The 14,006-nt window shown below is 43.3% G+C and overlaps 1 protein-coding gene across 5 annotated transcripts in view; it reads left to right on the forward strand.

Annotated features, from left to right (window-relative positions):
- Window positions 1-114: 114 nt before the first annotated feature.
- UBE2V2 (ubiquitin conjugating enzyme E2 V2) overlaps window positions 115-14,006 on the forward strand; it is a 33,300-nt gene continuing 19,408 nt past the window's right edge. For 2 of the 5 annotated variants that reach the window (XR_012503214.1, XM_010948268.2), the window contains exons 1-2: window positions 3,447-3,495; window positions 12,587-12,735. Coding sequence is in view for 4 of the 5 variants with exons in the window: in XM_010948268.2 (XP_010946570.1) it covers window positions 3,462-3,495; window positions 12,587-12,735 (183 nt within the window). In the remaining variant the exon portion in view is untranslated. Of the gene's footprint in view, window positions 247-3,446; window positions 3,496-3,578; window positions 3,600-12,586; window positions 12,736-13,125; window positions 13,173-13,461; window positions 13,535-14,006 lie in introns of those variants that run through there. The other 3 variants (XM_074355062.1, XM_010948274.3, XM_074355063.1) reach the window with 3 other exon arrangements.

Here is a 14,006-nt window from a genome sequence, read left to right on the forward strand (position 1 = left end):
CGCGTTAGCCCTCCGCTCCGGTGTGCGGCTCAAGTCAGCTCCCCCGAGCTCTTCCTTCAACCCCTTACTCTGCACTAGCGGCTGCGTCTCGGGAAGCCGGAAGCCGCCAGGCGAGTCTGCGGCGACGCGCCGGAAGCCGCCGGCCGGAAGCCGCGGGGCGGGCGGCGGCGCTCCCGGAAGTGGCGCGAACGTCGCGTGCGTGCGGGCGGTGCGTCCGGCTGCAGGAGAAGATGGCCGTCTCCACAGGTCGGTTACCGGCCGGCCGCCTGCTTTCCCACCCCGACCCGCGCTGCGCCTCCGCCTGCCGCTGGCGGCCGGCCTGGCCGTGTGGGAGAAGCCAGAATCCTGCCTCTCTGCCGCCGGGCTCCCCGCGGAGCGCAGCGGGGAGCAGGGAGGATTCGCGCGGCCGTCGGGGCGGCGGTCGTGCCCGTCCGTCGGCCGCGCGCTCGGGGGCCAGGCTTGGCCGGGGGCCGGCGGGCGGTGCGGGGGTCGGCGGGCGGGGTCCCGCGGGCGGTGTGGGAGCGAGGAGAGGAGCCCGGGGCGGGCCGCGTCCACCTGGGTGCTGAAGGGCTCGCGTGGGGTCCTGGATGGAGCGGATCCCATCCCCCGACTCGCCTTGATGTGGGCGGAGGCGGACCGGACCGTTCTTACCTGAGTGTGTCTTGTGTTTATTTGAGTCAAAAACTGCGGTGCAGAGTAAAAGCGCAGAGCGAGGTGGAAGCTAATTGAAGAAAAAGCGACTTCTTAGATTAGCTGTTCAACTGCTGTGTCGTGCTGAACACAATTTCGGTTTCCTATGAATACAGACTTCAAGTATTAACACTGAGGTGTTAGGAATTTGACCGTTAAAAGGTGAAGTTTAAAAGGCTGTTTTATAGCTTTAAAATGTTAATACATATGATTTCATTTATCCTTATTGTTTAAACCAGATTATAGAATAGTGTCATATTTTATGCCATCGTTGCATAATAAAACGAATTTTCAATTCTGTAGGCGCTAAAATGGAAGGCTTCAGGGTATATTGTTTGATACTTTCAAGGTAATAACCATTCTACATCCATTTGAATGAAAAATTGTGTCTTTTAGATTCGTTTTTCATTACTTACAGTTGTTGGAGTAAGATCTTGAACAGTTTTAGCGTTGGGGAAGTATTTCGGTATACTTGAGGTCAGAACCAATTAGTAAAGCATGGATAATTTAAAGAGTGACATTTTAGTAATAAAATTTTAATTACTGACCCTGCTGTTTGAAATCGAACGTGCTTGTGAATGGGGCCATGTCTTTTAGAGTTGTGCTTAGTACCTACCTATAGGCTCTTGAAAATGTAGTGATGAAGTGGTATATTTTAATTTGATAATTTTCACTTTGTGGATTTCATTTTTTATTTAAACATGTTTTTTCCCCCTCTAATATTGTACATATAAGAGAGTGTAGAAATATTTTGAGAAGATTAGATTATGTTAATGGCAGATACTTTAACCACATATAGTCAGTCTTGGAAGTTGAATATAAACTATAAAAAGTTACTGATTATTAGTATATTTATTGTACATTGGAATCTTGCATTTTGTAGTTTATATTTCAGGTATCTAATTGTTACATTTACACTGATTTTAGATTTATAAAATTTGATACCTTAGCACAGTTAAAAAATATATTTTAGGCAGTTAATTGATGTTTTCTTAAACCACTGAGATTTGTTTTGAAACTGTTGCTAAAACCCCCCCTGGTCAATTTCATATCCCACTTACTCATTTTGTGTACTTTATATCATTGACAGTATTCTCCAACTGGGGGAGAAAGGAGTGCAGAAGCAATTTTGGACTATGTTTTGAAACTATTTTAAAATTATACTTTGTATTAGCTATACTTTTGTTTGCTTCTGGTAGCATGGGAGGGAAAGAGTACCTGTGTAGTTGTGAAATTTAAAATTAGGTGAGCTAGATAGATGTCCTGTACATGTTTTTTATTTAATCTTGATAAATAATTGTTTGATAGGCCAAAAAGGAAAAACACCTGGCAAATATTTTTTGATCTTTATTCAGACATTTTTTATTGTGTGTCATCTTAAGTCACATGCTTTTACCCTTTTCACTGGAGGAAAAACTGGGGAGGGGGACTCTAATTAGACTGAGACTTCTGAGCTGAAACGCACTCTGCCCTACCAGCCAGTCCTCTTGTTTTGCAGATGAGAAAACTGAGGCCCGAGGAAATACAGGGTTTTACGTAGTTGTCTAGTAACAGAGTCAAGATCAGAATCCAAGTTTTTTTTTTCTTTTACTCAATCTAGTGCTTTTTCCATCATGAGGAACTATGATTTTTGGAATAATCCTGAATTTAGGAATTTTACTCCCTTTTAGGCTTGAGAGTGGCTTTCATACTTCACTTCCCAGCAGAAACCTTGTTTCAGACTCTTAAATGGTTCATGGTTGAAAGCAGGGCTGTGGTGGAGAACCTAATGGCTAAGTTCCCCTTTCCCAAGACACAGTCACCTGTGGGGCAAGATGGTTTCACATGACACAGCTTAAGAAACATTACTCTAGGGAATAGAAATTTATTAGTGTATTTAGTACTTGTGATTCAAAAATTTGATTATATCCCGGCACTAACACAAGAATTAATGTTAAAAAAGTATGTGCAGTACATAAAATAAATTTTTAATTTTTGAATAGTTTTAGATTTACAGAAAGATCGTGAAGGTAGTGCAGAGAGTTCTCGTGCACCTTGTATTCAATTCCCGGTTGTTCACATCTGACGTTAGTATGGGGCATTCGTCAGAATTAATGAGCCAGTCTTGACACATTTATCATTAACTAAATGTGTTCAGGTTTCTTTAGTTTTTACCTCATGTGCATTTTCCGTCCCAGGATCGGATCGCATGCAGGATATACTGTAATGTGAAACATTAAAAAATTTTTCTTACCACTTAATTATACTACTATTACAGTGGAGGTCTCGTTTCTGAATGCAGGTGATTGTAAAATGTCTTTTTGTTGTTGTTGCCTTTTTTTTTTGTTAGTTTTATTGGGGGGGAGGTAGTTAGATTTTTTAAGTTTACTTATACTTGGAGGAAGTGCTGGGGATTGAACCCAGGAACTCGTGCATGCTAAGCATGAGCTCTACCACTGAGCTATACCCACCCCCATAAAATGTCTTCTAAGTTATGAAGGGCTCAGAAAAAAAATGGAGTATTTTTTTCTTTGATGGTAGGTCTATGTAAGGCATCTGGGTTGAAAACGAAACCAAAATAAAACCTAATTACCTTTTTCAGCAGTGGTCAGTATTATGTGTCCTGGAAACTTGGTTAGCAGTGTTTTAATTCCTCTGCTGCCTAGGAGGTTACTGTGCCATGCTCGGTGTGCCTCCAGGTCTTCTGAGCCTTACTTACCCATCCTTTCTATGGGAAGTTCGAGCAGTATGATTTTGCTTGTTTTCTCCGTCTGCAGGATGGAGCTGTGTGGATGTGGGCAGACGTTGGGAGTAGCAGCAGAAGAGGTTTGCCATTCGTGTTCTAACTGATGGTTCTGATGACCAGGTCAGGGCTATTTTACATGATGAACACGTGACAGAGGGTAGGGGTCTAAACCCTGCCTTGCCAGGTGAGAGGTTTAACCTTACATTAACGGTTATGCAGCCAGATAGCAGGCATGCTTCAAGCAGTATATTCTTTGTAAGTACTGGAAGTATGCCACAGACTTTTCAGCCTAGCCACCGAATGTTACTGAAAAGTACAAGCAGTAGAGCTTGGTGTGCTGTCTGTCGTTCATGCTGTTGTCAGCTGCCGCCTAGATTATCAGGTGTGGTTTACTAAGCGCTGTTGATGTGACTGTTACCTGAGAGGATACAGTTAAGTTACTGAAAAGGTTTTCATTTTGTAGAGTGTTTACCCTACCAGAAGCGACCTGGAGGGAAGTTTACGTCGTCTCCAGTTGCAGCTCCCAGAGGCACAGGAGAGCCTCACACACTCGAGTGGGTGGGTGCGTGGTCTCCATCAGAGGAAGACCTCACATCTTCCCCAGGGTCCTCACTTCCCTCGGAAATCCATGCTAGAGAGGAACCAGAGGCTGCTGTAGTTGACTGACTTTCTTCCACTCCCTGGTTTATTCTAAGGGAAACATTCCTTCTTAGTTCTGAAGTAGACGTTGTTAGCAGCTTTCCTGGAGAATTTAAGTAACTTGTGTGTTCCCTCTGGTTTGTCTGTCTCGTTGGGGTATCTGTAAGGTGTCCAGCAGGTTCTTTGGTGTCAGCTCGTTGCATTTGAATGCACCTGCCTACACGGTTCTCTTCTCACCCCCCCCCCCCCGCCACTGCCCAGTTGAAGGGGTATGTTCATGTCAGCAGCACCTGCTCAGGACGGGCCCGTAAATATTGACAGAGGCTGAAAGTAAACATCTCCGTAAAGTCCCACGTATTTACTGAGTGCCTTTTGTGGTGCTGTCATTTCTTATGGTACAGTTTCCATGTAAGTGATTTAATAATAAGGAAATAGATGAGTTAAGTCAAATCTAGCTTTCCCCCTTTGTATATTACAATGTTTCACTCATAATTTTTCCTTTTAGTTTACTTTTCTGAAGTGAAGCAGGACTAAAGGAGTATTTTGTGCTCAGATACATTCATTGAATAAACTCAGGAAGTGGCCTGTGTTCTCCTTGTCCGAGTTGGTGCACAGCCCGTTGACTGTAAGAATAGTTGCCAAGTGTGGGGGAGTGGCTGGGCAGGGTGGCTTTGGCTGTAACCTGGAGTCCCAGGAGCACAACTCGCAGTCTGCTGTAGTGATGCCTCCAAAACACGGGATGAAGTACTTTGCAATCCTCTAACCCAAAGGTTTTTCTACTTCAGAAGGCATAGCACAGATGCTTCAGCTATACAGCATTTAACTTGAGATTTTTCTTCAGGTTTATCTTTTCTATCATGTTTCATCAATTCTAAAACATTTTAGTGTCTGAAATGAATTTGTGTCCTATAGTTTAATTGGCAGTGTTTTTAAAGTTTTTAAAATTATGATTAAAAAAGAAAATTGAAAAATTCATCATATAGTTGATGCCATCTAAGATTTGATGAAAGGCAATATTTAAAAATTGTTAAAAAGCTGTCAGTGAGGTGACTACATACCAGATTTTAAAATACTGGGTTTTACAAACATATTAACATGTTTTCTCATTTATTAATTGAATATTAAGCAATTTGTTATAAATTTAAACTTAAATGTATTCTATTGAGATAATTTTTAACCTCAGTCATTTTTTGCAATATTTGTTTTAGAGACAAAAGTTAAAATTGCTGTACTCGATAAGCCTTCATATCAGAAGACCATTATATACTGATTTTTTCTGTGAGTTATATGTAAATATAATTTTTATTATTAAATCAAAACTTGTATAAATTCACAGAATCTGAAGTTATAATTCAGTTGTGATCAATGTTGATGTAAGTCATACGCCTTCATGTCTGTAGTTGTATGTTCTTGACATTTCTGACGTCATTTTCAGTGATGGTGTCTAGGTTAGGGTTTTAAGTGCTTTTTTGAAATAGTCAGTGGGGGTGATGGCCCATTTAGGATTGTGGAACAGAATTTATTTTGAGTCAAGATCTGGGATGGGAATTAATGATTTCGGCATTGCTCCTTGACGGAGTGTTCACAGCCAACACTGGGAGTTCCTGGGTGTGCTGGGAGGAAGCAGTGTGTGCAGTCCAGGGTAGAGGGCGGTGCGGAGGCAGCACAGAACGCCGTCGTTGCTTCTGGTACTACGCTGAAATGTGCTGTTGATATCTTTATAAGGTAAAAAGGCCCAGTGAGTTTGCAGCATCAGTTGCAGGTTATCTTTGGGTCTATACTGAGGTATGTTGAAAGCTTTGGTAATTATGGTCAAGGGGTATGTGTTGCTAGTAGACCTGTTTTTTCACTTACACAGTTAATGTAATTCATGTACTTAAAGATGGTATTATATGCTGTTTTAAGTATGTGACGTGGTTTACTGAATGTATGCCAGTGGGCCTCTTACGTTTTTATACTGCTGAACATTTTCGTCCTGATTACTTTTCCACCTGTCCTTTACTCCTTCAGTTATCTACTGCTGTGTGAGAAATCACCTCAAAACATCGTGGCTTCAAACAGTCATTTATTCTTATGATTTGGGGGCCGACTGGGTGGTTCTGTGGGTCTCATGTCACGTGACAGTGGGCTGGGCCTTTTGCCCAGGTGCCTCGGCTCTGTCCTCGCGGCTGCTCTAGGGGACCTGTTTGGACTTCCCTCACCTCGTGACGGTGTCTGGGTGGTCAGACTTGTGTATGGTGGTTGGCTTCCAAGGGGACCAAACAGAAGCTACCAGGCCTCCAAAAAGGCTCGTCCCAGAACCGCACCAGCATCCCTGGTGCCACGTGCTCAGAACAAGTGTCATGACCAGCCCAAATTCTCAAGCAGGGAAGTGGCCTGTCTCTGGTGAGGAGGGGCACGTGCCTAGAGGCAGGAGGAACTGTTCACGGCAGTCTCCAGTGGCCCTTTGCGCTCCTCGCACTTTGTTCTGGGGGCGATTTCAGTCAAACCATATGAATGTTTAAAAATTCTACAAAAAAACCCACACAAAACAAAAAAGCAAGAAAGAGGGGAGGGTATAGCTCCAGTGGTAGAACACATGCCTAGCATGCACGAGGTCCTGGGTTCAATCCCAGTGCCTCCTCCAGATGAAAATAAACAAATAAACCTAGTTAACCCCCCCATAAAAACAAAAATAAAGAAAAACTCTAGTTATATTTTGTCAAAGTACCTCTTCAGCAAGGTATGATCAATTTCCAGTGACGCATATTGGTGGATAAATACAGTTTTCCACTTTTTCCGTCATTGTGTTTACCATGGTTTTAATTTTACCTTTATGGAACTATAATAATGTTATATTGTTTTAGTCTGCATGTTTTTAAAATTTTCTCATTGGGTTAGCAGCTGTATTTCACATTTGTCTATGAAATATGTATTACCCATTTACTGCTTGTTCGGTGGAGCTGGTTATTGATCTTATAGGGTTTTAATGGTTTAAAAATCAGCTTAAAAGTTTTATACTTACATTTATTACTTTTCCTCCTTTGCTTTTTTTTTAAAAAAAACTTCTTAGGATAGGATCATGTCTCACATTCTGAAGTGGTCCAACACACGTAGCTGAAGAGCCCTAAGTCTGGAAGGAGCCTTAGGAATAGCGTGGTGCACCAAGGATTCTGAACCCAGGGATGGAGGGCAGAGGCCTGGCAGCAGGCTTTCTTCTTTCTCCCCAGCCCAGGGGGCTCCCCTCCTGGAGATGGGCTTTTGCGTGTTGCTCATAAGCCAGGTTGGGGTGGACAGGAGGTCCCTCATGTCGCTTAACTAGTCCCACATTTTACATCACGGTGTGCAGAGTGTAAGAAGAAACCACTGTTTGCCCAGGGTCATCTGTCTGGTTTTGTGGTAGAGCAGAACTACTACTTTATAAAAATTTCGTGTTGCCTTTTTCATCTAAGCATTTCTAATGCTCTGATTTTTGTCTTGCCGCCCTGATGCACACGCAGGCTCTGTCAGTGCCAGGCCTCCGGCCTCGCACAGGTCCTGGCTAGTAGCTGGTGTTTAATTTTGGTTATTGGAAAGAAATAAAGAAAATCACAAAATTACAGAATATAATGAACCACATTTTTCTTGGTTAAGGCATTTAAGCTTTCTTCCCTGATTGCTCTCTGTCACAACGATGCTCTTCTTGCTTGTTGCCTCAGCTCCTCGAGGTCTGTGCTTCAGACCCCCCTGCATCCTCATAGCTGCAGGTACCCTCTGAATTTGAAGGCACACCTGTCCTTCAGGCAGTTCTGGCTCTTTGCTCATTATACTCAACGGCCGTCTCCAAACACTGCCTACCGTTCTCTCCCTCGTTTTGGAACTATCCTTCCTTTTCTGTTCAAAAGGAAGATACTAAACACTAGAAAAATGCATAGAAACACATGCACCCACCCCCGAGCTCTCTCAAATGCTAATAAATTATTGTTTTTTTGGCGGGGGGTGGGTAATTTGGTTTGTTTATTTAAATTTTTTTTTTAATGGAGGTTCTGGGGATTGAACCCAGGACCTCGTGCATGCTAAGCATGCCCTCTACCACTTGAGCTGTACCCTCCCCCCCAATAAATTATTCTTGCTTCAGGTTGTTTTTTTTGAGAAAACATTAGTGATACCCTTCCAAGGACACCTAGGCCCCTCCCTCTGCCCAGAGGTGATCACTGCCCTGACTTTGGAGTATATTCCACAAACGCCTTTGTGCTTTGGCTACTTTGCAAGACTGAAACCATGCACCCATTAAACACCACGTTTTAACATTTTAGCGCTGACGGGTGCTTGTAGCTCTGCCGCTCTCATTTCGCCTGCAGCACTGGTCTGTCGTGGGTTATGCTGTGCTGTGCTTGCGTGGTTTGTAAGTTTTCACTGTGGGAGGACCCCCCCACAGCTGCCCTGGCATCTCCGCGTGTCACCGCTGTCTTCCCAGAGCAGCAGTGCAGCTCTTCTGCCCGCCGAGATGGGCGAGCCTCCTCCTCTGCTGCTTCGCCAGTCTTCACCTGCCAGTCTGGTGGATGTCGTTGCGATTTAATTCATGTCTCCCTGAGTACTGTTGAGGTTTCTGTTCTTTATGTTGTATGTAAAGAGTCTCCTCCTCAAGGAGACCTTCCCCGTCCCTTCTTTTGGGGTTTGTCCTTTCTAGGTGCTCCCAGAGGAGTTTTCACGTTGTGTTGTGCTGCCTCTAACCGTCCTCTCCTCCTGGTGTCTAGTCCCTGGCACGGTGACTGCATCTGGTGGTAGTCAGAGGCTTCCTGAGCGAAGAGGTGAATTGATGTACAAGTCGGTGGATGTGGCCAAATCAGGTTTCCCCGTGCTTTGCTGCCTAATGTGTGTGTGTTCCTCTGTGTGTAGTGTTTTTGTAATTTTGTTTCATCCCATTAAGGAAGAAAAGAATGTTAAAACCAAACGAATATTTGAGTGTTAACATTCTGAAAAATTAGAAGGTATTATTCACATAGCTCTTTTATACAAGCTTCTGTTAATACATGATTTTAAGCACTGCAAAGTCAGAGAGTAAGTCCCTATTTCTTGGACTTTTAAAATTTTGGAACTTTCTTCACGGTGTTTTTCTTTATATAGTGTATTTCACCAATGAGTATTTTTTGAAATATATGTATTTTAGGTTGTGCACGCTTTGTTGTCTCCCTGCTTTTTCACTTTCTGAAAGATGCAGCGTACAGTAATGGAAAGAATTGTCCCGTGTTGAGGAACGTGGATTCATTTGTGACTCAGTAGTAGGTTGCCATGCCCTTGAATGGGTCACTTCATGTCTTGGGTCTGCTCTTCATACCTCGAAAGAGTTTTCCTTCATTCAGAAGAAGTACTTTGAAAAAACATAAAACGATGGTTATATTATGTCCCTGAACAGGAGTGTTTTGCTTTGAGCACATCCAGCATGTGAGATACGGAAAGGTTCTTTTTAAGAGCATTCAGAGTAATTTTGTAAAGCTTCCCCCACAGCTGGTCAGGATGTGTTCCTGGTCCCGTTAGATTTGTAGGGGTTGGGGGTGTTGTAGCGGGAGCCAGAGAAATGAGTGCCATCCAGGACTGGCTCCATGCATTGAGTGCAGAGCAATGGCTGAGAGCGTGGGCTTTGGAAGTGCCTCCCCCACTCACTCTCTGTGACGTTAGGTTGAACCTTGTGAAATCACTTTCATTTGGTTAAAAAGATGCATGAATATCAGCAGTTTCGGTCATAAGGTTCAACCTAGTAATTTAAGCCTTAATTTTCTTAGTGAAATGATGATGTTGGAACAAAATTTACATGATGAGATTTAATACTTCTCCCTGTGAAGCTTTTAGCGAATGTCACGAGGACCAGCTGAGGAGGGCTGGGGAGCAGAGAAGGTGGAGGAAAGGCACTCCATCCCTGTAGGTGTTGTCCTTGAAGTTTTGAGTAGGTGAAGAGGAAGTTACAAAATTATGAGTTATGATCTCATTCTGGGAAAAAACATAGAAATCATACGTTTTTATGTATGGGAAGTAACCTGAAAAGAAATACACTAAAACGTTAATAATTATTTCTAAGTATTTTTGGGTTTTGTATCCCAGACCGTTCGCTGTTATTTGGAACTAGAATTCACCTGGACCTCTCTCTCTCTCTCTTTTTTTTTTTAGTGTTATTTCAGAAATTTCTTAATTTAGATGATTAATTGCAAACTGATACTAAATTTGCTTTCATTTCTTATGTTTCTGTCAGTAGATTGACAGATACATTACTTTTTATGGTCTTATTTATGCTTTTCCCCCGTAACTGAAAAAGGTAAAAATTTATGAATTAAAAATGGGAAATCCTTATTCTTGTTAAATACAGCATTTCAGAAGACTCATGCTAGTTTTTGGGTGGCAGTCTTTATGCCTTTGTTTTTGGTATTGTGGGAATTAAGGGCGCATGATTAGGAATCTGATAGCCTTCAGATTCATTAAAAAGGAATCATTTTCTAGGTTATTTGCATTCAGAGTTTTGCTTTTGAATATTATTTTTGGTCTCCTCTCATGGGTGGGGGTCTACTGCAATGTGGAAAGGAGGAGACTTGGTTAGTGGACAGCTGGAGACTTGGGTTTTGGGCTTGGTTTGTCAACTAACTAGTAGTGAAGTGACTTTAGGATTGTCACCTAATCTTTCCCCGGTGATAACCCCCTTTCCTCTAAAGTGTTAGATTTTCGGCTGGATGATCTCTGAGGTTCTTCTGGGCCTAAAAAATTGACAAAATTTAAGAGTTTCATCTTTTAGAAAGGGGTGGTATCTGGGCTACTTTTCCCTTTAAATGAAGACCCCAGACTAAGGGGGTCAAGGCCTTTGACGCTGTTAAACAGCATCAGTAATGAGCAGCACACCCACACGTCCGCACACAGGAGAGGGCTCAGGGGGCAGCGATCCCGGGGCAGCGTGGCGCACGTGTCGCCTTCATGGACCAGCAGCCCCACCTGGTGGCTTTTTCTCTTCACAGACATCGGTGTCGGGTGAGATGCAGCCAGTGTCCATCCCTGAGCTTGGAAATAGAGCTCCCTGGTTTTTGTTTGTTTTGAGTCTTATTCTTTAAAAACAAAATAGTCTTAGCTGCCATAACCTTTCAAATGTTAGCATTGCCAATAATTGTTCTATTAATCTTAGAACTGTTTCCCCAAAGTGCTGTGCAGAGAAATGGTGAAAAGTTGGGCAGTCGCTAGGTGTGTCGCTTTTACGGCACTTACGTAAAAAGAAACGTTAATTTGCATTGTTTGCTTTGTAGTTCTGGAAGCTCATAAAGGTCATCTGACTGAGTTGTTTATAAAAAGGAGGCAACGAAGTTCTACACAGATGGAGGGTTTTTCTCGGGGAGCGACTTCATGATGGGAAGGGGGATCACGCTCCTTCAGCATTAGTGCTCAGCAGCAGGGTGTGTGGAGGCCGAGACCGCACACCCCAGGAAGAGCGCTTGCCCAGGGCTGTGTGGAGAGGAATCTGCCGCTTGGAGTGACGTGTCAGGGCCGGCCCTCAGGGTGGTGCGGAGAGCTCGGACTCTCACAGCTTAGACGGAGGGGAGTAGGAGTTGGTTTGCAATCTGCTTGACATGGGTACTGAAACGAGCATTCCACAGTCAGCATTTATTCTGTTTCAGATGGATTACCTTGTTTAAGTGATCTGTGAGGTAGAAACTGCTTTCTCTCCCTGTGTAGAAGAGAAACCTGTGCTGGTCCCGTGTCGGGGCATCAGCACCAGGAGCTGGATGGGTCAGTCTGCTTCCTGGCCTGGGCCCTGTGCACTGCCTGGGAGCTTTCTATGTGACAATGGTTAACAGTGATTTGGGTCTAGAACAGGGTTTTAATACTGGATTTGCCACTTACAGCTGTGCGACCTTGGGAAGGTCACTTAACTCCTTTAAACTTCAGTTTTCACAACTGTAAACTGGGTGCTTTTAGGATCAAATGGGGTAATTTATTTAAAATAGCACACAGTGTACAGTAAACGAGTCTGGGGAAACATCGACCAGAAAGTTACACCCCCCTGGAAATGGGTTCTCCAGGTGGGAAGGGAGCTGCTGGCATGGCAGGCGGGACCAGGGCGCCGGCGAGAGACCACAGTGGGGCTGCTGCTGGAAGACAGTGTCTCTCAGTGCATTTCTAAAGGTGGGTGGGGCATAAGTCTACTCTCCAAACATCATTGGAGGGGATACATAAGTGAAACGGAGCTTTTATGAACTTTCTCGTCATGCAGTGCTCTTGGCTAGGAACAGAAATCTCAGGTATGGAAAGTAATCACTTACAATGATCCCTAATGGTTGGTACATGTTAGTATAAAGCTGATTACTAGGCATTCACATGCATGGTCTGTACTGCTGTTAACGTAAGCAGTGTTTTCTCTAGTGTTTCCATTTTGAAGGGCTTTTAGATTCAGCATTTTCTGGGGCACAATGCTTTTTAAAGGGAATTTTGTCTTTTGGGGAAATACTTTGTAAAGGTTAATTTGGGAAAAGCTGAATTTGAAAATGTGTAGCCCTGATAATTACGAGCTTTTTACATTTACACTGACGTTCTCTTGTATAGGAGTTAAAGTTCCTCGTAATTTTCGCTTGTTGGAAGAACTTGAAGAAGGACAAAAAGGAGTAGGCGATGGTACGGTTAGCTGGGGCCTTGAAGATGACGAAGACATGACACTTACCAGGTGGACAGGCATGATTATTGGGCCACCAAGGGTCAGTGCTGGAAATTACATATTTTTCTATTACTATTTATTGTTACTTTAGAGTAAGCATTTTGCTTTCTGCTGTTGATACTAAAATAAACATGATAACCTGTCACTGGATAATCCCTCACTTGTTGTGTATTTTGTATGCATTTGCTGGCACTTCCTCTGGAGAGTGTGGTGTGTGGTTTTCCGGAGGCCGGGGAGGGGGGTTGGTCCCCACTGTCAGAGCTTGTGGTCTGTAGAAGAGAAGAACTGAATACAGAGGACAGAGTCTAACCTTGGCGGACAAAGTGCACTGCGGGACTTCAGAATGTGTTTCTTCTAGCTGGAATAATTCAGCAAGGCTGGACAGTGGAGGAAGTTGCCTTTGGAATGAGCCTTAAAGGACTCGCTGGTAGGATTTCAGATGGGGATGGAGAACATTCCAGATAGAGAGGAGAAAAGGTGAGGAGACGAGGGTCTCTGGGAAGAGCAAACCATGTATTTCGACACGACGTGTTACTAACCCGCTGTGCGGTAACCAGGGTGTCTGAGTGGGTTTGTGTCTCGTGCACAGCTCCCTCGGCCACTGACAGCGGAGTCGCCTGTGAACGTCCTGGCTCTGAACTCTCTTCATCTGTGGAATTTATAGGAAAGGCTGATTCTTGTTACATACTTTCTAGCATTGCTGGCAGCAGACCTATTGTCTTTTACGCTTAGGTCTTTCTCAAGTTTATGACTTACTTTTACTCAGTCTTTTTCAGATTGAGAAGCTTTTTCCTACATTGCATTCCTTATTCAGAGGCCCCTTTGCTGCACACCTTGCAGTGAGTCTTTGAAATAATGTCTTTTATGATGTTTTTTACTTGTTAGAACACAATTTGAAATTCTTTTTTTGTTTTTGGTTTTGTGTACTGTTTGCTACCTGTGTTGGGAGCATTTCGCTGTTTTGCCGCTGGGTGTGATTTAGATTTCCTCTTGATTTTTACAAAAGAAAAATGGCCAGGTAATTAGCAATGTTAGCTTTACAGAATCAGTTAATGTATGTTTTATATTTTCTGGTATTCCTTTGCAAAATTTGTGCACTCAACCAGACTAACAAACTCTCTCTTCCTCCCACGGCTCTCATTTTTCCATGAGACATGTGAGGAAGGAAATATAATACTGGCGGTTAGAATTCTTGATGTTTTATAACTTGGTATTTGTAATGAAAACCTTGATTTTCACTGCCTGTGAACATCATCACCATGGTCTGGTAAAAGGAAAAAAAGGTGCTTATAATTTATGAATATTCTTACT

This window comes from Camelus bactrianus, chromosome 29, assembly GCF_048773025.1.
Source record: "Camelus bactrianus isolate YW-2024 breed Bactrian camel chromosome 29, ASM4877302v1, whole genome shotgun sequence".
Taxonomy (NCBI): domain Eukaryota; kingdom Metazoa; phylum Chordata; class Mammalia; order Artiodactyla; family Camelidae; genus Camelus; species Camelus bactrianus.